Source organism: Mizuhopecten yessoensis, unplaced genomic scaffold, assembly GCF_002113885.1.
Source record: "Mizuhopecten yessoensis strain PY_sf001 unplaced genomic scaffold, ASM211388v2 scaffold716361, whole genome shotgun sequence".
Taxonomy (NCBI): domain Eukaryota; kingdom Metazoa; phylum Mollusca; class Bivalvia; order Pectinida; family Pectinidae; genus Mizuhopecten; species Mizuhopecten yessoensis.
In genome coordinates, this window is record NW_018480078.1 from 889561 (window position 1) to 915779 (window position 26219).

The 26219-nt window shown below is 33.5% G+C and overlaps 2 protein-coding genes across 4 annotated transcripts in view; both read right to left on the bottom strand.

The window, feature by feature from the left end:
• Positions 1-392, bottom strand: part of LOC110443901 (actin-related protein 8-like) — an 11480-nt gene extending 11088 nt beyond the window's left edge. The window contains exon 1 of the mRNA XM_021488358.1: positions 253-392. Within this exon, the coding sequence (XP_021344033.1) occupies positions 253-309 (57 nt within the window). The 5' untranslated portion in view covers positions 310-392. The remainder of the gene's footprint in view (positions 1-252) is intronic.
• A 2129-nt stretch (positions 393-2521) lies between these two features.
• Positions 2522-21880, bottom strand: LOC110443879 (cilia- and flagella-associated protein 100-like). 3 transcript variants are annotated; one of them, XM_021488316.1, is made up of 17 exons: positions 21817-21880; positions 20929-21019; positions 20162-20242; positions 19595-19689; positions 19206-19386; positions 17973-18040; positions 17481-17644; positions 16410-16566; positions 15430-15602; positions 14939-14996; positions 13942-14093; positions 13376-13474; positions 11377-11478; positions 10717-10833; positions 4644-4740; positions 3619-3738; positions 2522-3146 (listed from the first exon to the last, which is right to left on the bottom strand). In XM_021488316.1, exons 2-17 carry the CDS (start codon positions 20993-20995, stop codon positions 3030-3032), a joined length of 1848 nt encoding a protein of 615 aa, XP_021343991.1. In that variant the 5' UTR covers positions 20996-21019; positions 21817-21880; the 3' UTR covers positions 2522-3029. The 3 variants fall into 3 exon arrangements, with proteins under 3 accessions (XP_021343991.1, XP_021343992.1, XP_021343993.1); XM_021488317.1 differs by lacking the exon at positions 11377-11478 and adding an exon at positions 12055-12084; XM_021488318.1 differs by lacking the exon at positions 11377-11478.
• Positions 21881-26219: the final 4339 nt, after the last annotated feature.

A 26219-nucleotide genomic window follows, 5' to 3' on the forward strand; every position in this document is an offset into this window, starting at 1 on the left:
GGAACCCAGAAAGTCCCTGTAGTATATGGATCCGCCACTAATTATATACTGTGTGTCCGCTGAAATAGAACCACTGAACATCTGTTGACTGCATTTAGTTTCTTAATTGCCTAGTAATTTACACGTGCACAGAACCACAAGTAGTGTATTCACTGTCAACTGTTGAGAATCATATTGACGGGTTGAGGACAATGAGGAATAACTTCAGTTTACGACTGTTTTTCAGGACAACAAACGTTTAACTCGTAATACCTCCGATGCAGGATCGGGTGCCTGTGTATAGAGTCGTTTTGCAGCAGGAGTTGGCATCTTATTTGGGTTTATTCTTCATTTGATCAGCCACCTGCTCCTTCCTTTCTACAGTCAATAGTGTACTACGTCATCAAAGTATGCGTACTTCACATTACAAAATTAATGCCGGAATGGAAAATATTATCCGGAAAAGAACTATAATAAACGATCCGAATACGGAGTTTAAGCCTATCTCTATTTATATATATATATGGCATGCATTTATATAATTTTCAGTGAACTGATTTCAACGGCGATCCATATGAAACAAAAACAAAAAATCATGTAAGAGACGCTATCTAAATTTTTAGAAAATATCCTACAATATTTGAACAATTTTGTTCTTTATCTATCAAAATGTTACAGATAAAAATCCCAGATATATAAGTCATAATTTCGAAACTGCTTAACAGAATATGAAGAAAATTTTATAAGAGAAAAATAGATATGATTCTCTTTCACGATGCAATTTTCTGTTTCAACAGCGTTATATAGTGACAGATCCAGAGGGGTTTTTTTTCGGCTTCAGGAACCCCCAGCCTGAGAATTTTCTTTATTCACCAGTTTCCTCAATTTTCCCACATGGAAACCCCCGCCCCTTTCGCTGCATCCTACGTATATTAGGGTTTTATAGAGATACGTGCTATAAACAGCTAAGTCATTTAAGGAAGTGTCTCCATGCGTGTATGAGTATTTGCCGCATTACGTTGCCGACCATATAGTGCTATCTCACTGAAATGCCATGCCGAAGAAACCCAGCACAGTATTTAATCCGGTCATGTTATACTGACATCGGGTTACCAGTTGTACATGTTGCAATTTCTGCAATGGCTGAACGTACGTTTAACCGGGAAAGCAACTACCATATTTCAGGACTTTGGTATGTTTCAAGATACAAGGAATTGTATTTAGTGTCGTATCATAGTTATAACCGGCATTGGAACAGAACCCATTGCCTTCCTAACTTGGACGATCGTTCGACACTAGGGCGAAAAATGAGGTATTGCCAAGCAAGGCGCCTGAAAACAAGAAAGTTGTTAGGAAGTGGAGAGAAAATATAAAGATCCAATATGCTGCAATGGGTTTATAGCAGATTTATTTAATGACGTTTTGCTTCCTCAAGAAGAGGGTACAAAGTAAGACCCAAATTCTGCAAGAGGATCCCCACATTAATTGCCTAACATGCAGTTGATAACAGCAGGTAAATTCTTTTCTCAATCCTGATCTGCAATAGATTTTCATTCTTTTGATTTTTCGTATTTAGAATGAGTCCAAAATGGAAAAAAATATTTACCATGCCTTAAAATGTTAAAACTTTCTGCCTTCGGCATATTTGTCAAGCAGGTGCTTCCTTACCACCTATTCCTAGTTATTAATTTCCAGTTACAATACAAACATATTTCTCCACCCCTAAAAGATTGGATTGATATGCACTAATTGAAAACATGTCACGTTATAAAACAGAAACAATCCGGGCACGATCTCATGGGTCATTCTTTTAATTATGACGTAACGCAGCAATGTACTGTTCCGGCGTTATCCAATAGGATGTCGTGATAACCTGATTGGGTATAGCGTATTTCTTTGTGTAATTTGAAGGTTGATTTCTGTTATTTTTGAGACTTGTGCTTTCATTGTCACTACCCCGGTACTCGCATTGAGGACGTGTCATTATTTGGATAAGAGGGTCTTTTCAATAAAGCAGAGGACACTTATCCTTCCGAAACACATGGTCTTATTCTCATTGTTCTTTGTCATGGATACCAAGATAAAACTCTCCTTTAAGCATAATTTGTCATCCTTTCCGAGTTCAAATTTGGGTAATGTTCATACTTTTCTCCCTTGATTCCATTGGAATTATTTCCCTGATGAAAGCCTTAGAATCATGTATTTCGAACAGAAGACTGGGGATGTCTAGTTGGTATCGATGTTACGGGACTAAAAATGTCCCTAAATTTGTAATGGCTTGCTATTATGTTTAGTTAACTTTGAAATTGTAAAAAGACACTTGGCAAACCCCACCTCTTTATAAAATTAGAAAAAGATACTGACCGGTTTAGATAAACATGATGAAAAACGAGCATTCGTGGAAAAACCTCCTTTTCAACCTCATAATCTAAATACTCAGCGACGTTATTCCACCATCCATATAATGAAACTTGTTTCTCTTTATCTTAAGCAACTGGTTAAGTTGGAAATAATGGCATGAACAACAACAATATTCACAAAATATGTTTTACGATTTTTTATTTTAAGGTTTTGATATTATTTTTTTATTTCAATTTATTTGGCAGTTCATGAATATTGATGACTCTGTCTTTAATAGACAATTACACAAGACATAATGATATCAAAATATAAATACCATCACAAACACATAACAATTTACATACACGTTATCATTATCACAGAGTTCTTAATTACATAAACATCACAACATACATCATTAACAAAAACACATTCAAAATAGGTTGATTCTGCATGATGTCCTTCTCGTGACAAGTGATGATGTCCTTCTCGTGACACTCGTGACAAGTGATGATGTCCTTCTCGTGACAAGTGATGATGAAAACCCAACACATGTTACACTAGCTGCAAAAAGTTCACCTGAAACTGGTTCTATCAATCTCTGAAACCAACTTAAAGGACATGTTTCTCAAAAACCGTCAAAAGAAGGCAAGATTGTTCAGTCCCAATTGCGTTTTAAAAGTTATGCAAAATGTCTATACACAAATAAATCAATATTGGAAGAAATATGCTAGCTCTTCCTCCTCCCTAGACGCCTGGTCATCTCTCTCGTCCTCTTTCTTTTTGTGTCTGGGCGGTTCTGATCGGAACACAAGCTTCCTCCCAGTCTAAAACAAAAACAAATTCCATCAACTATGTATTATGACTAGTTTTAATAACATGAGTATTTTTTACGATCAACATCCATTGCTACTTGGAATGAAAATACAAACTGTTTAATTTCTAAAATTCTTCTAATATAAATCAGTGTTCAATTCTGGTTATATATATATTGATTTTGTTTACAGAAGTAGTTTTTAAATAAAGACAATGATTGTAGCATAATGATGATAAAATAAACTGATGATACGAAAGACTTTTTGTCTGCCTTGTTAAGCCAGAAACATTACAAGAATGACATAAATGATGCTTGCATGATATATTCAATTTCGACATAATTGTATGCTACAATTCTGTTTCTTGTTATAGTTAAGACATGTCTATGTGTTTGTGCGAGAAAAAGCGTCCCAATAAAATGTACTGACGTGTGCATGTCTGATACAGTACCAGCTTGCTGTTTGTATTGTAAATAACACCCACCTGTTTCTTTGGTTCGGCCTTGGCCCTCTCGAGCGCCTTCCGGACCCGCTCTTCTTGGTGTATCCGTTGTTGTTCTATCTTCTCCTCCCTCAGCTTTAGCCGCCTCTCCTTCTCCTTGGCCTGTTGGAATGGAAATATACGAACACCACATACAAGGCAATCAACACAAGGTAAATTAAATACCCCATAAGGTATATTTAAACGTCCACAAATGTAGACAACCAATAATTGATACCAAAATGAATTAAACAATTTAAAACTTTAATCGAATAACCATGTGTTATTGAGCAATCAGCATCAGCTACAGTTGTTCTTTACTGTGTGTTTGATAATAAGTTTACCATCAGCAGCCATTGTCACTTCGTTATGTGTTTGTAAACAATTTCAACAGTTTGATGGCATTTACTCAATAGTCGAGTAAGTGACTAAGATCTTAACTTTCACTCACTGCCGTGTAATAAAAAGTATGTTTCCTATTGGAAATATTTGTAAGAAAGTTTACGATACTAGAACAGTAAATAATTGAACAACTTAAATATATTTATTTTTATGTCGTCTAAGGAACAAACGGACAATTTCTATCTCGCAGTTGCTTTACTGACATGTAGTTTACTTTTGAATTGTTGTTTTGTTTGCTGTTGTCTTGTTGGAACCAGTATTGACATCTTTATAGTGATTGAAATCTGTAGCAGTTTTTGAAGTGAAACTTGTGTTGTCGAATTACTGATGTAGTTTTACATTCAATGAGGTGGCCAAGTAGATAAGTTACTACTTTCGATAGGTCACAAACTGTGAGCCTTATTAGCATAACAACAAAGGAAGGGACATGTATAGACATTCACGCGTATGAATCTATTGCATTAAATATTATCAACTGTAAAAAAAATGCCGCAAACTTTCAAGGTTATTAGGAGAAAGATATAAATCGTTACTTACATGAATGTAAATGGACTGTGAACGAAGGGTCCCATATGATTAGAAAAGATAAATAACTATAAACTAGGACTTGGCTAGTCTGGCCCTACCTTTTCTGCTGCTTCCACCTTGTCCTGAGGCATCGTTTCAATTTGTTCAAACAATTCCTCGAGTCGATTTTCTATGTTGGTGAGCATCTGTAATGTACTATAAAACACCCAAACTCGGGCTCATTAGACGGGGTATATATGTCAAACACACGCACACATATTAGGGAAGCGTAATTCACACATGATTAAGATATTTACATTTCAAATAAATTAAAAGCATTAATTAATCCACGTTTAGAACTCGATCGAAACGTTAGCGTACTTGTTAACTGCAGTTTTATATTAAATTTGTACTAATCACACCAAAATCATAGGTTGTTAGCATACATGGTAATTACAGAGGATTTATATATTTATTCATATCAAAGGAGTCTTTTTGTATCATGCAAGAGAAAACACAACAAATTATAAAAGAATAGCAAAGGACCTGTTACAGGAACAAAAGAATTTTGCCCACAAAGCAATTTAACCATTACTGGGTTATATTTGTAGCTCCCTAAGACACGACCCATGAGATATTTTTTTTAAATTAAAAAGGTCCCCAGGGCCTGTGCTATGAACTATTTAGTGCCGCCTTCCAAAGGTGTACGACAGGGTTCACTTTTTTGTCCAAAAAAATATCAAAACAATGTTTTACGCTACCAAATAATATTCTATTATTTAAAATAGGATCTGCTGCAAATTATGAACTCAAATATGTAACAAAACATTGCATAATAAAAAAGTTATAAAATCTTAAACTCTAAAAATGTTGGTATTTTCATACACTTTTTTGCTACATCAATTGTTTTACGGAAGTAAAACACCAATTTCCGGTTCTTGTACACCAAAAATCTTTTAATATTATTTGGTGCATTAAGTTGAGATACGATAGTGAAAATTTCAGAAAATTTGAGAACCGGTAAATTTGTCATATAAATGTCAAATTGTAGCAACGTCTATTTCCAAATAAAATCCAACAACCTTATGACCTATAGTCATGTTTGATAATTTAACAATGCGTCGCACCAATTTATTATCGCAACTGATCAAATTTTCATCAATAAGGTCTGCTGCTCATGATGAGCCCAACTATAAAGCTAGATGTTGCAAAATAAAAAAGTTATGCAGTCTCACACACATAAAAGTTTAGTATGTTATGTACATTTTTAGTTGTTTCGCATCTTTACGGAAATGATAGACATATTTCCGGTTTTTGTACACCAACATACTTTGGATATTATTTGGCACATTATGCTGACTGACGATAGTAGAAATTTCGAAAAAATCGGTAGTCGGTAAATGTGTCATCTTAAGGATAATATGTTGTATGACCAATGTCAAAATAAATCTTCAATAACTACAGGTCAATGCGACTTTGGCTTGTGGTACATATCAGCTGAAGCTGGCACCTGGCTATATCACAGAACATCAGACAGATGGGGGTGATTATGAGATATGGGTGTATCCGCATGCTGATGACCTTCTGCGAGGCCAATTACATTATCGCCACAGGTCGCAGGCAAAATACAATGTCTGGATAGAGTTTGACCTACACGCATCAGAGGATCCTGTCAAGGCATATACTATTGTGTGTGTCCTGCAGGAAAGACTCATGTCGCATCAATACTGTATTATCTAGGATACTATGCACATTTAACAGATGCTAAAACGCTCCAGCCTAAAGCTCGCAAACTCAGAGACTGCATATTGTGAATGCATTCAAAAAAGAAACATTATTCAATTATAGCCTATGGCTGAGGTCGATATATCTTTTCTCAGGTTGATAAATCCAGGTATTGACCGAAGTTAAAGGCTACAATTGTTTTATTATTTTACAAAACAGTAATGTAAGCAATCTGAAAAAAACCAAAAACAACTTCGGAAGTGGGACGGTGCATTGTTTGGAGACACGTCATAATTCTATTTTTATAAACACCCAGTCCTTCAACAAAAATCACGCGCTCCAAGTCAATATCGGTTTTTATCGGTGGACACGTGATGCACTTCTGGCCAGTCACTTGTCGGGAATAATATGAAAAAATAATAAGACCTAAGATTGAACTGAGAAAGCAGAAATTCAGAAAAATGTTTTGAATGACCAATTTTGACTATTTGTTGTCAAATTAAAAAAAAAAAAAAACAGTAAATACAACAATCCATGAATTGGAAACTATAACTCTCCTGAAAAGAAGCAATTTTATGGGATAGCATAGCTTCAACATATTATACTGGTACACCAAATGTTCTGACGAATTGCCTAACTTATGCTGTATGCCCCCTTAAACCACCTAGTTTAGTTAAACAGTCATACTCTACTATAAACCATATCATCCACCTTGATAGTATATTGGAATGATTTTAGGTTAATTATGAAATAATTGCATTGATCTGTAGTTATTGAAGATTTATTTTGACATTGGTCATACAACATATTATCCTTAAGATGACACATTTACCGACTACCGATTTTTTCGAAATTTCTACTATCGTCAGTCAGCATAATGTGCCAAATAATATCCAAAGTATGTTGGTGTACAAAAACCGGAAATATGTCTATCACTTCCGTAAAGATGCGAAACAACTAAAAATGTACATAACATACTAAACTTTTATGTGTGTGAGACTGCATAACTTTTTTATTTTGCAACATCTAGCTTTATAGTTGGGCTCATCATGAGCAGCAGACCTTATTGATGAAAATTTGATCAGTTGCGATAATAAATTGGTGCGACGTATTGTTAAATTATCAAACATGACTATAGGTCATAAGGTTGTTGGATTTTATTTGGAAATAGACGTTGCTACAATTTGACATTTATATGACAAATTTACCGGTTCTCAAATTTTCTGAAATTTTCACTATCGTATCTCAACATAATGCACCAAATAATATTAAAAGATTTTTGGTGTACAAGAACCGGAAATTGGTGTTTTACTTCCGTAAAACAATTGATGTAGCAAAAAAGTGTATGAAAATACCAACATTTTTAGAGTTTAAGATTTTATAACTTTTTTATTATGCAATGTTTTGTTACATATTTGAGTTCATAATTTGCAGCAGATCCTATTTTAAATAATAGAATATTATTTGGTAGTGTAAAACATTGTTTTGATATTTTTTTGGACAAAAAAGTGAACCCTGTCGTACACCTTTGGAAGGCGGCACTAAATAGTTCATAGCACAGGCCCTGGGGACCTTTTTAATTTAAAAAAAATATCTCATGGGTCGTGTCTTAGGGAGCTACAAATATAACCCAGTAATGGTTAAATTGCTTTGTGGGCAAAATTCTTTTGTTCCTGTAACAGGTCCTTTCAGTAAGATAACATACAGCACCATTCCACACTTACCGACACCAGTTATAAATATATTGGTACCAACACTGTAACAGCTACATGCTATCTTCACAATATCTGATAGAAACATAGCAAGGTTCCACAAATACAAAACCAAGTACCTATCACGTTCTGTGACAACGCGTAACTATCACGTAATGAGACCTTCTTAATGTGGACTCAACAAAACTCATGTTTTTCTTTCTGAACATAATGACAGTGGCATGTCCAAAGGGCCCGAAGAGGGAGAGAGGAACTCGCAGTTTTGATACTTGTGAAGATAGCGTATAACTCACATGTGTTTTAATACCAAATCACCACAAATCACAGTCGTATTATCAGGAAAATATACCTAAGCATGCACCACTACAACCTACAGGGTCTGTCCTTTACCGTGACTTCCCCTGATCAATGTCAATAACATATTGACTGATAATTTGCCTGATAATACGCTGGATCCAACATGACATAACATAATAGTTCAGTGAAAATCCTGTCATGACAAGGGGATAGTTGAAGAATAATAAAAACAAAGTTTCGTCCAGTTATGTAACAGGTAAGTATTAGATACAATTAAGCAGAAGCAAGGAGGTTTATTTCATAATTTCGTCACATAACGAATTTTTGATTTTCAAAGCATTTCTTTTCTAAACACAAGTACTCGTTATGTACTAAATATAATAAATAAACCTCGGCAGGATGACAGTTGTTCTCGTTGGTATCGTTTTTCGTTGCACGACTAATTGGTTGACCATCTATTCATGCTTGTATGAAATATCAAAAAGAACAATTGTCATAAACATATGCCATGTTTTACGTGAAAACAATTAAGCGAATAAGCGGCAAAGCATCCCTAATGAACATAAGCATCAACCACATGTATTGTGTATTAAATCATTATGTAATTTATTTTTGTCCTCGCCAACATTTTGTATTCAATTCTAGTACATATTTTCACTTGTTTCAAGTTAAATATGTTTGATTTTTTTATCTTTAAAACAAAATGTATTATAAATTGGATATTTATTATATCATGTCACAATAAAAAAGTTTATAAACTGCCATCCACTTATCCTTGATTCATAAAATTACACGATTTTTGATAATACAACAAGTTTAAGAGTATAAATAAGTTTGCATAAGATCATATTATGCATATGTTTATATATATATATATCAAAATATGTACTGATATTTGATTCTATTCTGCGAAAAGAATGATTTAAGGGATAATGGTGTGAACTAAAGATAAAACATGAGGTAATTCATAAACATATATATACCTAGACGTGTCCGCAGCATCAGGATGGTATGAACAGATATGTTATATGTATCAATAGTCTACCTAGTCACGGTTCTTTTGAACTGATATCGATATGTTTGTTCATGACAATGAGTCGAGACTAGTTCACTTTGTTTTAGATAGGTGACCGAATATTTCCTCAGTTTGACGGAAGACATTACGGTATCGCGATATTTTTAGTCTAGGTTCAAAATGTCTTTATTTTTGGTTTGTATGTCGTGTTGTTAAATACATTGACCTCCGATTTTATTCATGTATGTTTACAATTTCTTACTTTTTATTTTGTTTATCTAGCATATATACGCTGTTTTCATTCAACTATTTAGGGCTAGCTTCTGTATTGTTGTGGGGAATTTGTAATGATAGTACATTGTGATTCTTAGTCATGCGTTTTGATACAGGAGTTGGTATGCAATACAATAACTCAAATTGCACACTGCAATTATAAAGCAAGTTTCATTTTCAACTGGTTAGCAGTTTATCTTACAGGCACGATGTTTAGGTTTATAAGAAAATAAAATACACATTTAATATTAATTTTTAAGCATGATGCAATAAATGTATTAGAAATGAAGAAATATTATCTTTATGTACGATGACGTATGCATATATGAAAAGATGAAACTGAACACGTTGACAAATAAGTTGAACACTTCGGTTAAATATAAATGACTGTCAAAGTAAATAATTAATAATATATGCCCATCGACTAAGCATGATGATTTTATGGCTATTCTTAGCAAGCATGATTTTTAAGTGTGTTTAAAGCATGTTTGACTCATGTGTAAGGTAAGTAATATAACGTTTAAGCGGGGAAATTGATAGCGTGATTTGTTTTCCTGATAAGCGAGTATAAAATGAAGATATGATTAGAACTAATATACATGCACATTAAATGCGGTTAATATGAAATAAGAACATGCTCATAACGATAAATAAAACAAATGTAAATAGTTAAGCAAGCATGCAGCTGAAAAACGGAATATTATGTAGTATTAATGAAACAATATAATACAAACTGGACAAGACCTGAATAATCATCCGTATATAGAAACTCTAAAACATCGTAATAACAAATTACCCCGCTCGATTTGCTCCCAAATTATTTGAGGAATAAATTAACAAGTTATAATTGACAGAACGTTGAAAACATTGTCAACAGATTACTAAATTCGACCCGATAGAAGTTGTAAAATATCTAAGGTGAACAATTTTAATTTAGATATAAACTGACGTTATTGAAATTGTCTACTTGTATATCGAATATTGCAAATGTTTTTGCAGCATGTTTGCATAATATTCTAAAAAAACCAGTTTGCATCATTGATGTTTTTTTCAGATAATCAATCAATTACAGAAGAAATCAATGCATACTAATTTGCTATATTTTGTGTCAGAGTTTATATACGAAATTCTCAACTAACCAAATGTCATAGAAACATTAAATTCACTAACCTAATGTTTGCCTCATTGTCACCGATACAACTTCTGTATACTTCCTCCACCTTCTTGTTCAGAGCCTGTAACATCTTCTCCTGGTCCTCTGCCTTGAACTCACCATACGAAAACATTCTGTAGTAGGAAGGATAGAATTTCTGTATTTTTATACAACGTGGAAAATGTATGCTTACATAATTAATCGAAATTTGTTATAAATTCTATTTATGGTAGCATTAATATCACCAATTTATAAAAAAAATAAAACACAAAAAAGCAGGGATTTTAATTATCTCCTGCCATGAATTAAGTTATTTTCTTTGAAACGATCATGATATAACTTTGAAATTAATTATTTCAGATTTTCAGACGAATCAAGATTTTTGCATAGAAAAAATCTACTAAAAATACACTATATTAGTTGTTAATTTAGTTATTGATTTACCAGATGGTTATTGTGCTACGAATCCTAAAAGTACCGCCACAAACTAACATGCATTCTGACGAAATATACCAGAGTGAAAGTTAGAAGGTATATTTGGAAAGAACTAACTATTAGTGTGAAATAGTAATCGCATTACATGTGTGTTTAAAATACTTTGAAATCTCTAAACCGCAAAAACGCTTAAATGACAAGGAGTAATGCTTTTATCATCTTATAGTTGACTTCATATTTACAATTCGTTTTCGAGTTTCTTCCGGTGTGTAGAAGCTATACCTCTATCTTTTTGTATAGGAGGTGCAGATTTCACGAAAGCGCTAAAAGCTAGAATGAATATGCTGCAAGAAAATAAGCGAGCATTTATGTAGAGATTCACAGAAGCTAGAAGCTAATTGAATAATAGAATTAGATGTGCTTAGTATTGTAGTACGTAGAATCCCACTGCCAGAACCTGAAAGAGATGGTTATTTAAGTCTAGAGAGGGGGAAGGATGGGTAGAGGGGAACGGGATGATGGTTGGGTTGGGTTGGGTTGGGTTGGGGAGGCTGAGGTTGATTATACAAGGTAATGTAAACGTTGGTTCTCTTTTCTACTCATGCTGAAAGGTAAACTATTTATTTAATAGTATTCTCTCATCTAACTTTCTATTATTTAGTTAATAGTTCTTGAAGCTGAAACTCACAAACCTCTGCCTTGAACAATTTAAATTTCAAGGATTTAATTTTATATACAAATTGCTTAAATACTAAGTACCAAATCTTGTGTTCGACAATCCCAATAGCTCATTGGTGATTTTTTTTCTCTATTATGAATCAACCACTAATATATCTACTATTGTTATTTCCATACAAAGTTGTATCAGCTTCAAGTTCTATATTCATTAGAAGTAAAAGAGTTAAGTTTCTTGTACAAACCCCCAATGTTCTACTTCGTCTAACATTGAACTAAAACAAACACAGCATACAACATCAACGGTTTGTTAAGAGAACAAAACTACACTGCATAACTAATACATTTTTCTCATCTTTCTCCGAAAATGGGTGAAACATATATCTTATCCTTTTTCAATTTTGCTTCGTAAATCTGAAATGTAGCACTTGCAGTGTTGACAGATGACTACTGGTATAATTTTAATATGCCTCAAAGAACGGCAGGGCATTTAAAATAATTTTGTATTTTGGATATATTTGGTGCATTTATTTTGTGTAAATCATTCACTTAGTCTCCTGGGTTGTGAATGATTCTTGGGTATCGTCAGATGTTAGCAACATATAACAAGGAATGTATTTAAACTCTTTGAAACAATTCCTGTAAAAGAAATTGTTTATGTGGCCAAAAGGAACACATATATGGTAAATAGAAAAGTGCAATATGATATCTCGAAAATGCAATGAATGGGTCAATTCAACTAGAATGAAATGTCGACCACTGTTAGTAAAATGTTAATTTCATCACCAAAGCTTTCAACGTACATATATTTGAGGTGGCCAAGCCAAAAAGCTCATACATTTGTAAGCTAAATTACATGTTGTAAAAAAAACTGTTTTAAACTAAGTGATATTTAGTGTGTTAGTGATTGGGTAATGGATTTATGGCAAAATATACAAAAAAGCTTAATTAGAAAAAAAAATACATTTTACAAACAATATTCCGTCTTTGCGTATTGTAGAGTTATCTTCTCTTGAGAACAGGTATTGATTGTTACGTCATTGGTTTGTGTGAGAAAATTACGTCGTTTTCTCAAAAATTGATGACGTTACTCTCACAAACAAATGATGTAACAATCAATACCTGTTCTCAAGAGAAGATAACTCTGCAATACGCAAAGACGGAATAGATACCAAACCACAAAATCATATTCATATAATGTATTAGTTATCTCAAGTTTTTGTTAGTTGGAGAACCACACATCAAAATCAAAACAACAGATGCAGTTGATAATTTAACAACACATTTACAGACATTTATGTTTCATAATACAAAACACATATAGAACGTATCATAATATAAAAACAAACTGGCCGTAAAAAATAATAATAATAATAATAATAATTAAAAACATGATTTAACGACTCACAGATAATGTTACCATTGAGTTAGCTCTGACAGACATCACATACATAACATTGACTTAAAATAAATCTGGTGTGTGATCAGAAATAAATATGTAAAAAAAGTAGTGAACAAACACATTGCAGTGACAGTATCGTGTTTAAAACAAAGTCGGGCACTTACTTGGCTTTGATTTTTAAATCCTCCGCTCGTGCTTCCTCTTTATAAATCTGTGTGTTTAATTTGTCTATTTGATCTTTTAATATTTGTGTTTCCTTCTCCCTGAAATTAATGCAAGTTAGTTGGAGTATTGTTTTCTGTTATAACTTATTTGAACGAATTATTTTTCAATTATTTTATATGATTAAATAATGAAATACATGTTATTTTATAGAGAATCGATAAATTGCAGCAGTTGAGATATTTGCAAAAACAATCATTAAAAAATTTAATAAGGCCACAAACTGCGTTACAATTTATACATTACCTGCATTCAAAACTCAACATAACATGAAATGTCATCTTTTTACAAAGCAACGCAAATAAGATTTTACTGTCTAATTTGTCTAAAATAAACTCTGTATAATCCAGAAACCTACATTAACAAAATAACTTATCAAAAAGTGTCCCTCAACAATCTTTGATCTACCTAAACAGTTAACTTGAAGTTAACTTCAGAATTTTCTCTTCTGCATTTTTTATCCAAATAACAGAGAGTTTGAACTACTGCCATTTTCAAGTATACTTACATCTTAAGTTTAGTTAATTTTATATTATGTTTCATCTCCTCCAATGCCTCCTCTGTTTCTTGACTGTTTTGAATTAATGACAGGTTCTGTTCCTCTAACTCAGCAAATATATCTAACAATTGATGGGGGTCACTGAAGAACAGGTCCAAATCCTGAAATGTAAGATCAAGTTTTTTTTCATTTTTCTAGGTTTTTTTTTTTTTTTTTTTTTTTTTTTAGTTTTTTTTTTTTTTTTTTGGTTTTTTTTTTTTTTTTTTTTTTTTTTAAATCTTGAAATATTATAAACTTTACTATATTGTATATGAAAATTACTGATCTATGCAAAGTACATTCAGTGAAACCTCAATATATAATACCTCTTGTTTCATATGCCACTTGGTTTACTGCAAACATGTTTTAACCCTTTCACCCCTATGTAACTTCCGTAGACTCTACCTTGCGTTGATAAGGATGAGTACATTATGGTCTACAGTGGTGAAAGGGTTAGTTAATGTCTCCTTTTCTTGTTTTCTTAATATCTCCCTTATACATTCCTCCAGACTTTTGCCAAACCCCTTTATAATGCCAAAACTTCTATGGGCAAATGGTGGCTTTATAACGAGGTTTTAGTGAGAATAACATCAAATGAAAAAAATCAAAGAAGCAAAACAAATGTTTTAACTTGCTAATTGAAATGAATCACTAATTTGAAGTCATACTCAACTTCTTTAAAAGCTTTCTATTTTGTGATAAATCTATGTCTTCCTGTTTAAATTTAAACCTCATGAAAGCAAGTTTGTATGCATGAGGTTGTTACATCAAAATGATATTGGTAATAGCAATAAAAAGTACCTTTTGCTGTGGTTTTTTTTCAGTACATATTATTTCATATTAATAGTTTAATCTTTCAGGAGATGGCTTTAAGATCATTAACATTGATTTTAATTTATCACCACAAATTGGTTTACAATTAATTAACTAGCATAACTGATAAAACCAAACAACTATATTGCCAAACCTCATCACTGTCATCGTCCGAGTCAAACATTGCCGACATAACACTCTCCTGATCTGGTCTGCAAGTACAAAACAGGCTAGGTGACAACAGTATCAAATATCATTATTTTAATTACAGTTTCATTGTATACTCTTTAACGCATTTTATCTAAAATATCTATATAACATATTGTGTAATTTTGTTTGATTAAGTATTGTCCTGACAAAATCATATGAAAATGGGAAAAAGATCAGATGCGTACCAGCCTATATTTTTTTTACTTTTTTGATAGCATTATACGTCTTGATTAATGAAACTGGTTTTATGTTTTTTACAACCTTTCATTTCCTTTTTAATCTAACACCCCCCATTACATGTCATTCTGTATACGTATGTGCAGGCATTTGTCCGAAAATCAACTGTTCACGAAGAGTTATTTTAAACAGAGTTAAGGTTTACTTAAATTTTAAATTAAAAACTTAAAAATATTATATTAAATCTGTACCACCTACTTTTTTGTGGCTGATCCTATTTTTGATACAGTATCAGATTTCGGTGGCAACTTCTTTTTTGTTTTGTCTAGGGCTGCACCACTCTTCTTCATAACCTGCATATTTTTCTCAAACTCTCGTTGTTTTTCCTTCCTTCTTTTCTGTCTTTTGAGATCTCTCACTTCTCTTGTTTCCTGAAAGTATTTTATTTGATTAATTTGATAAAAACAAATTTGTTATTAGTTAAACACAGGGGTCAATTGACATGAGTTCATTATGTACATGTGAATGCTAATATTCCATGAAAACTACACCAATACTTGTACATGTACAACACTGGTAAGTCTGTTGATAACTTATTTTCAAAACTGAAAACTCAGTTACATCAGAGATATACGTCCCTGGAAACGGTGTAAATTCCACTTCACATATTGCTTAATGTCATTTTTTGAAAATAACCAATTTTCCTAAAACATTATTTTTTCTGTCTCTTGATGTTAATTGTATTATGTAAGTACATCTGTTCAATATCATGCAATTTGACATATACACTCCTTTTAATATCAAGTTATATTACCGATTACTCAAATTATTACATATAAAAAATTCTCAAATCCATGAGAAATTTTAACTTTGCAACAGTCTGAGAGTTGATTTACATGCACAGTTTTGCTGTAAAATCAATAGCTTTGTTATGCAATGGGAAGAGAAGTACACGTTTATATTAAAATACTTATAATATTACTACCATATGCATGTTGGTTGTGTTCTTGGACAAGACACTTTATCCTGATTGTGTCAGTCTAACTAGCTGTATAAAGGGGTACCATTTCTTATGCTGGGAACTAAACATGAAATCAGTGGCTAATTGTTACAGAAACCTGAATTATACAGGTTTCCTAATTCCAGGTTCACCAAACGTCAGCTCTATGGCAGCTCTATAAGGGCCAACTGGCTCAGAACATAAAACATTTATAAACAATTAACAACATCTGTACTACCTGAGGTGTGAGGCTGTCCAGAAACTTTCTGTAAAGCTGGTACTCTTTCAATGTGTCTTCGTATTTTGAAATTTCAGATTTGATAGTCATCATCTGTGTGTTGATTTTCTTGACCTCTGCCACTTTCTCCAATTTTGCTTTTGTTTCATTCTCAGCCCTGAATAAAAAAAAATATTGAAGAAGGTGAGTTATGATTCCATTTTTTTGGTATACATATTCAGATTTGTTTTTTATTTTTGTTTGTTCTTTATTTGATTTTCAAAAATAGTACCATTTAAACCTGTTCTTAGAATTGTAACATTTAAAGGCAAATCAACCCTCCATAGATGTGTTATATTAAAAATATATCTAAAATATATATATAAGACTTTTTTTACTTGCTACATAAAATGGTTTGTAGTCCTTAGAATTGAGATAAACCAGGTATTTACATAGCCTTAATCCTGTTCTAAAAAAAATATTAAAACAAATCTTTGCTTGAAACAATAACACCAGATCATTAACTGATGCAGGCTTCATAAAATATATGCATATATTGTAATTATCAACAATATAAGTACATTGGACCTTATATTGACAATTAGACTTGTTTTTCTCCCACCCTTCACAGGCGTGTCTCCCATTTTGGCCTGGAAAGATCAGCTTGTCACCCCCTAGGGGGAGATAGCCTCATGCTGATGGGCACATGTTCAATTGTGACGTCATTAAAATGCGTCATCGGTAAAAGTGACGTCATCAAAAGTGAATGACGATATGCATACCCCACAAGTGTTTTTGTTTACAAAGATGTCAGACTACTGTCAGTGGAGCTGTGACTGAAATAATAGGATGGGAGAAAAATAATCATTCCCTACCTTGAGGGTGTGACAGAGAAATCTCCAACCCTCCAGGTGATTTTTTGGGTTGTCTAACCCCCGGCAGAGCCTTGGGTTAGACAACCAAAAAACATCACCCGAAGGGTTGGAGATTTCTCTGTCACACCCTCAGGGCAGGGGAAGATTCTATTAGTCATTGTATAGGATTACACTACATGTTTGTATAATCGTAATTCAAAGTGAACAAAACACTTACTCTCGCACTGCCTCAGCAGAGTTGGCATCATTTTCCTTGAGAAATTCATCAAACATGGCGGCATCCTCTTCCAGATACTGTTCTGCCAGCTCCAGTTTCTTCTCCTCCTTCTGTGCCATCTCCTCCAGCTTTTTCATCTCATCACGCTTCACACCAAGGGAGTACTACAACACAGAAACAACATTACAGCTATGTAGACTATAGCAACTCGGCCAGGCTGAAGTAACCTGGCTACAGTGCCGTAGGTGCTCATTTCAGGAGAGATGGCCATCCATTGATATACATGTACGTGTACTAACCATTTGCTGAGTAAGCAAAGCCACATCGACTAAGTAAAAATTCTTGTTTTACAGTAATATACATTGTTATTATTGGTAATAATACAATGCTTTAAATGTCACTTTCGAAAAAGATAGTTATTATATCACTGTCTTGTACATACATTTACAATATCTTAAAGGTAATTTTTAAACTAATATTATCTTTTACTACCTGTACAAGAAACATTTCCCTCTTTTTGGCGATGTACTCTGCCAAGGACTCTTTTTCCACGTGTCGATCTGAAAAAATCAAACAATATCATTGTACGTGTATATGTTTATATTCAGTCACCTTATATTTACTAATAATCTGTATCAAGAGCAGATTCATTTTATTAGGTTATAAACCATACTTGCCAACTTTTTAAAATTTCCACACGGGAGCTCAGAATTAAAAGCATAAAGAAGATGTGTGTATGTACACCCCAGGGTAAAAAACACTATTAAATGGTGTCTTTTGAGCTGGGGTTTTTCAGATGCAATAATCAGGTCTTAGAAAATAGGAATAGTTTAGCAAATTCAATGATTAAAAATGCTCAACTTTAAAACTGGGAGTCTCCCCCTCGAAAAATAGGGAGAGTTAGCAAGTATGATAAGCAGAAGTAGCCCTTAACCCTTTCACCTCTAGGTAACTTTAGTAGACTCTGCCAAACATTCCTTTGGATGAGTCAATTATGGTTTTCAGTGGTGAAACTGTTAGAGCTAGGCATAAGATATCAGCTTAGACAAAATATAATTTATAAACAAATAAATATTGTTGCTTTGTTTATAAGCCGCAATTGTCAGTAACATTCCTTTACACCTTAATCATTACTAATCAAATGTGATACATGTTTTTCTAACTTAAAATTAGTTATATTTTGAAATTTAAAAATAACTGAATCAATACAATAATGTTGATGGAAATATCTAGACTGTGTGACATTAGTTGTTATCTTGTGTGCTCTTCCAAATGAACAGTAGCACACGGGAGGTTTAAAGTTTAGATTAGAAGATGGCAGACGTGGTGATGTAACTGCCACATGTGTCGTATGTCTGTTAATGTGGCAGTGTTGCTTGAATAATCATACTTTGTACGATTTATATAAACAAAAATAGAAATCATAAGGAGGATCATTGTTTTGTAAATAATGTGTTTACAGTAAAATCTCGATATAATGCCCCTCGTTTCATTTTCCACCTCATTCACTGCCGAGCGATTTCAATGTCCCTTTTTCTGGTTTTCTAACGAATTTCATTAAACATTTCCCTCCATTTATTGCCAGACCTCTTTAAAACACCAAAATTTCTTCACACAAATGATAGCAGTATATTGAAGATTTACTGTACATGTAAAAATTTAATTGATTTCCATCTTCTACCTCCAGGAATCCCATTACTTCAAATTTGGTAATAAAATCTATACCTCTTGTCACTCTGATTGTGTATTGTGGGTCATCTTTAACTGACACAGTTTTATCACCGTCTTCACCCTCTTTTTCCTCATCAGAATCAGCCGGCCGAATCATGGAAGCAGTACGGAAGTTCACTTTCGATGAATATGTTGTTTTTTCATGTACGTGTAATCCTCTTTGCCGAAGTCTTTCCTGTATGCCACATATATAATGTTCAATTCAACATGACACCAATAATTATTTGTTTTTGAATAAAAAATTACTGCCGCCGAAAACAAGTTTTACCATTGAACCAGTTAATTATCTTATTAAGGTAAAAGAACATTTTGCTTTTGTCATCATCTTTCGGACAACTCAAAAGAAATTTATGAAAATAAGCTTTACCCCTATTTTAGTTTACCTGTTTTTTTCTTTGCCTCTCCTTATCTCGGAGGACAAAGATGTCACTGTCTGGGGCCATCTTAAATGGATTACCCTGGGTGCCCGCATCATCAGCTGTAATAGGATGCACAAGTATATATAAACATGTTAACTTTTTGTATTTTCTAAAAATGTGTAATCTTTTTATGTTTAGACAGTGAAATTTATAACACACTTCCCACACATCGGAACTTGATCAATTGCTAATTCTGGCCAGTACAGACAAGAAAATGTTTAATGATAATCCTAATACACAATGTAACATGTTTGTGATTATTTTTATAAACTAAGAGTTGGCACATATATATGAAAGAACCTCCGGCATTGTGAATAGTGTATCAAAATCAAATCTCAAAGATTTCAAAATTTGATAATTTGTTGTTTTGCACACTTAATGTATGTAGCTCTCCAATTAGTCACTATGATCAGTTGACAATAAATTACTTGAAATGAAAATTATACATTTATTTCCAAAATGAAACCCTAATAACAGCCCTTTATTTTACTGCTAATTTTTTTCAAAACTCTATTTCATTTTTATACATACCTGACATAATGGAACGACTTGATCCAGATTTTGCAGAGTTAGGAAAGGTTACGCGTCCTGATTGCCCAGAGATAGCTTGTCCTAAAAGACAATAGTTCAGGGTAATAAAAAACGTCAACATCACTAATAAGTATATCTCTACCTTGCAATTATAGCAAATATGCAGGAAAAACTACAATGACATAGTGATTACAGATAAATCAGAAGATATAATAAAATATACCATGTTCAGCATTTACAATCAATAAATAACTACATCTTTTCACCTGAATGAACTCAGGTCACTGTTTCAATCGACCAGAACATGTATAATCCCCTGTCAATATTACATATATATCTGTGTATGAAGAGCAGAATCATTAAATTTCAAAGGTAATGAAACATACTATAGACAACTGTGGTTTATCAGATGCCATACCCATTGGCTGACACCTAATCTAATGTATAATTGGAGCATATCCACCAGAACTGTCATGCATCCTATTCCTAACTCCTAAAATACAGAAGAGGCTGCTAGTTGACAGATTTTTTATAATGTATGCAATGCCAATATTATTGGAATTAGAGTATCACCCATCCATGATGCTGACCCCGACACCAGACTTAGACATTTTGACAGATACATGTATATTTCTGGTGCTTGCCACACCAGTCATCTATCTGTCAAAATGTTTAAGTCCGGTGTCGGGGGAAAGAGGTAACTCAGGCAACGGACTAGGAAGCACACAACTCTCTTGCCTGTTACACATGTATATATTTATACTCACTTGATTTCTTGCCGGAGACATCTGTGTCTGGAGACCCAGGATTGGACCTATTAGGTGAGTCAGCCATTATGTATATTTGAAGACAGCAATTCTGGAAAGAAAGATGAATCCTATTGAACTTACGCTGTATAATTATCAAGCTAGAAAAGTGTTACCATGATACATGCCAAAATGTCTGTCTTCTTTTTCTTTAAAGTACAGGGGCTCCATCAATAACTGATGATTTATATAATGCCCTTGGGGATCCTGTCACAGAGGCGTGAAAAAGGGGGTTATAATTTGTAGTGGTCAGATAAAAAAAAAATGTGCAGGGTATAAGATAAAAGGTATAAAAGCTGGCGTATGTACTAGCGTGTGATGAGGGCTTCAATGGCTGTATAGGGTATGTGTGCCTTGAAGTCATCTACTGCTGCTATGGGAAGGAGATTACATTGCGTTATTGTGTGTGGGAAGAATGAATATATATGTGTAGGTGTTCTTCGTTGCAGATGTGTTTTTAAGGTTGTGCATGTCTGGTGTTAGTGTCAGAGGAAACTCGGGCAATACGACATACATGATACAGCAGTCAAGATAAAAACAAATACAAACGTGACCATGTCATATACAAACTGTATGTTCATTTATGTAGTCACTTGTAAAAGTTATATAATGTCGTGAGGACATGTGATGCCGTGCACAGGTTGGCCACAACACGTAGGACATACAAGTGACAGAGTGAAGCTAGTCAGTATTTACACTTTGGTTTATCTTTTATCAATATATTATCAATGTATGTCAATAACATATAGTTTCTTTACATGTTAAGACATTAAAAAGACGAGCTGTACCAACATCACATCATAAAATTATGAATTTGCTAAAAAAAGAGACCGCTAAATATTTGCATACCTTATCTGCAGTTCTGATTCTGTTTACAATTTCCGTGGCAACACCATCAATGCCAGTAAGACGCTTTGACTTGTTGGTATGATTTAAAACACTCAGTAGATCTCGATAACAAGTTGGGACAGGGTACACAACTCTTCTTCGTCTTTTTAGGTCACACACACACACACACATTTCTTTTGTGCAGCACCTCGTCCATTTTACAATGAAATTTGCAAATAAATCAAGCTTAAATTTAATTTAGAAACGGTTACTGCCAATAATTGACACAAAGTTGCAATGCATTTCTCGTCCCAGATAAATACAATTAAAGTTAGACTGCATGTAGGCCTATACATGATATGAAAGCACTTTTTATTGCAAAATATTTCGTAAACGAATCATACACAGGTTTTAAATATATTAGGAAATTATTATCAGACATTAAACATAAGGATTACAATACATGTTACACACTGCAGGGCCGGATCCGTTGGGGTAGTCAGGGACGTATACTATTGTCCCTGGGGTAGTTTATGAGATTAATAATCTTTACAGCCTGTCTCAGACCTCAGAAACAATAGTGATGAAAAAAGTATAAATGTGTCAGAAATAAAGAAAATAATATGATTTAAAAAGTCAAAGAGTTGGTTTGGGAATTGTTTTTATTTATAATCATAATTATAATTTTTTTATAAATCTGGGGTCACATGCCCGACCATTTGGTGTTTCTCCAGGAACTGCGTTTTCCTCTTGTTATCCCATGCGCGTTTTCATCCTGGCCAACCGGAGTGATGTTTTATATGGATCTCAACACTATTCTTATTTCAATTCAAGGTATCTATACTGTTATGTCTTGTGACTTTGTAGGTAAGGGTTTTCTCGTAAATGTGATTATCTCCCTTTACATGCTACATTTATAAGATGTTATTTTTAGCTACATGTAATGTTTCTGTTTTACATGAACGTGACTTCAAACAGACCGAGTTCCTTGTACCTTGTTATATCTTTTTTATTTGTGTAAAACTTGTATCATCATTGTTTTAAAATAAATAAAGTTTAATATTATCTATTAACGACCCCGGCAAACTGTGACAAACTTTCATCACCATTTGACAAACAAACGAATTAAATTATCTTTGACATCCACACTACAGCCTTAGAAGTACATTATACAGGAGACATCTAAAAGAATTAGACATAACCAAACTATCGGAAACGAGCGCTGCTGGAAAAGTCACAGAACGTTAAAATTTGCAACGAAATCTCTCAACTTCTCGCTAGCTATATTCCGTCTTTGCGTATTGCAGAGTTATCTTCTCTTGTGAGCAGGTATTGATTGTTACGTCATTGGTTTGCGTGAGAAAATAACGTCGTTTTCTCAAAAAATGATGACGTTACTCTCAAAAACATATATGACGTAACAATCAAAACCTGCTCACAAGAGAAGATAACTCTGCAATACGAAAAGACGGAATAGTGTCAGGCCTGTATCCCGAAAAATGAAGACATTGTAAAAGGTCGCGCCAATATTCAAATAAGAAAATAATGGCAAAGTGTCAAATTACGTGCCCAAACCTTAGGTTTATCTTTGACGGGGAAAATGTTTTGAACGAGTGGTTTATAAAGCATATTTGCAATTATCTTAATGAAAACGGATTGTTTAAAAGATATTTCCGAATCATTCGTATTCTCATAAAATTATTAAAATGCATCACTCGATCACTTGATAACACGAACACAAAACTCTTGTTATTTGTGATTTCTCAACATGCAGGATTACTTCATAATCTTTAAAAGACATGACATTTTTGGCAGTCCCTAGTATTAAAATGAGGTTTCGATAATATCAGAAACGGAGTATTGGTACGGAATCCACATATCTTTAACAGAGACTCCAGGTGTTTCACAAGGATCTGTAGTAGAACCACATTTATCCTTACAATTAATGTAATTTCTCAAGGATCTATACTGGGACCACTATTATTCATACAATGTTCTATATTCAATTTATATTCATCTGTATAAATAACTGACGATGAATTATTCAATTTTTGCTGCTTTTTTAATGACAGAAAATTGTATAAGTTAATCTCAATCGCAATTTTTGCTGTGACTGAATAAGTCCATGTCAAGAATCAAAATGATGTGTTTTACTATTATAAATAATATGAAAGTAAAATCTAGTCATATCAATGGAGTTTCCATAATTTCACGAAATGCACCAGTTAAACAGCGTACGTCTTGTGTAAGGGAAACCTGATACATGTTCGTCTGATATTTAGCTAACTGGGCATCTTTAAAACGTTTGACAAAAAAAGCAATATTTTCACCACCAGACAAGACTTAATTAGAACCCTACGACTGACAACACTGAAAACAGAAGGAAAAATAAGATATTTCATATAACTGTATGTTATTGTATCACAAACTAAATTGTTGTAAGCGACAACTGCTTGTATGGGTTTCTATCATTTCCTTTACAAACTATTGTCTGTTTACTGCCAGGGTTTCCCTGACCACATACATCAGTTCTGCATATCACAAAACGATATTGTATTTGACATGTTCTATATTGGTTGAAAACAGATCGTCGTTTTAAAAAGCTTCATCAAACACATTTATGTCCTCTACAAAAACAATGAACATTCCCAGTATTAGCTAGTTGTGTTTTATACATGAGGACATCGACCGACGGGTCAACACAATAGATAACGAGCGGTCATCGCCGTCACTGTGGCCTACTTTCAGTAGCCTTCAGCTAGCCTCATGCTATTTATTTGTGATCAACAGGTTGTACGTCTTCTATGGCAATCTACATTTGTAGTTTCAAATGACCACGCTATATATATATATATATTCAGCACTTTCGTTTTTCATTTCAGAATATTTTACAGCCTTTTATCAAAGCACAGACGTATTAACATGAAATAATATTAGATATTATTGAAATATCGATTATAATACGTAATATGAAGTGGTTGCTACAAATAACGGCCGGTCGGTCAAACATGAACTGGAAACTAGCTCAGACAAAGTGTCCATAAATTCACTCTGTTCTGAGCTGGTACTTAAGGACAAGCCGACCTATATACCCGCTACAACAAATTTACTTATTAGAAAATAAGTAAAATCTAATAAGAACCGTTTAGTATCCAAAATACATCTCTAAATCGTCTCCAAAATTAAAAAAAAAAAAAATCATCAAATTAACATAAACTCTTTGACAACCATACCATATACTGCAATGGAATATCATCACTTAGATCAGATATGGAGTTAATGGGGGATATTCTTTGGTTCATATAAAAAACGACAATGGAGGAAGAAGTTATCTCAATCTTCAATGGGATAACCCCAAATAAAGCACATTCCTGGTACTGTTTCCTGTTTTTACAGGACCCTTCAGCTTCTCCTTCCCTACACCTCCCTATATACTTACACTGGTAAATGTGACAGTCGTTATAAAACCAGCATGCACTCTAAGTCGTCTTTATCTTATATGTCCTTCCTAATCTCGATGCCGTTTCCAATTACCTGCATGTTTGTCACATTGTTAATGGTACATTTCTATGTCTGAAACACTAGCTCACGAGTAATTAAACATTATATCAAGCGTAAAAATGCATGTGTATTTTACCGAAGTACCCGGCTGCCGTTTTACAAATCTTATATTTTTATAAAAAAAAAAAAATATTTTGAAAAATAAAAATCGCCAACGCATAAACGTGACGTGACTGTCTCTGAACATATATAGCTAGAGTAGACACTCTACACGTATATAGTCTTATGGAGTACGTATATAGTCTCGTTATGAAAAAAAATAATCGTCAGTCTCAGTGTATTTGTTGTTATGATTCCCGTCACGTTTGATAATATTTGGTTGCATTACATTGTATACAGATACAGTTCCTTTTACTTCACAATGCTCAAAACGATCCACGTTCAAATCTCTTTTTATTTGCGGTAATGCATGGCTCCTGGCCTGAGTTTCATGATATATATATAATACAGAATGTGAAAGCAAGGTGAGCGCAAGAAGTTAAGAAATATTTTGACGACAGCCAGTCACTTAGGTGGGAAAGTTGATAAATCGTGTTTTTGTACTCATGAGCTACTGTTACATACACACACAAAAAATGTATAATTTACAAGGACAAACATGCAGACGCATATACCTGTGTTGATTGGTACCCGATGACGTGTTTCTGTCTGCGCAGAGAATATTTAGACAGGATTTGGATGTTCAGATATATGAGCTATTATCTCAGATACTCCGTAATATTATCGCCTATCTCACTTCATTTTTGTAAGAGAACTTTATTGGCAACTATTGCACTGCATGATGCCTGGTTTCCTCGCCATTTTTGATCGCAGCCTACAACATGACATCCTCGATATCCAGGGGTTACGCTCACTTTCGCTCT

Coding starts and splice junctions, on each gene's coding strand:
- LOC110443879 (XM_021488316.1), bottom strand. CDS start 20,995: ATGGCTGACTCACCTAATAGGTCCAATCCTGGGTCTCCAGACACAGAT. Junction 19,690..20,161: donor AAGTCGTTCCATTATGTCAG/GTATGTATAAAA, acceptor ATCCTATTACAG/CTGATGATGCGGGCACCCAG. Junction 17,645..17,972: donor GGGAAATGTTTCTTGTACAG/GTAGTAAAAGAT, acceptor TCTGTGTTGTAG/TACTCCCTTGGTGTGAAGCG.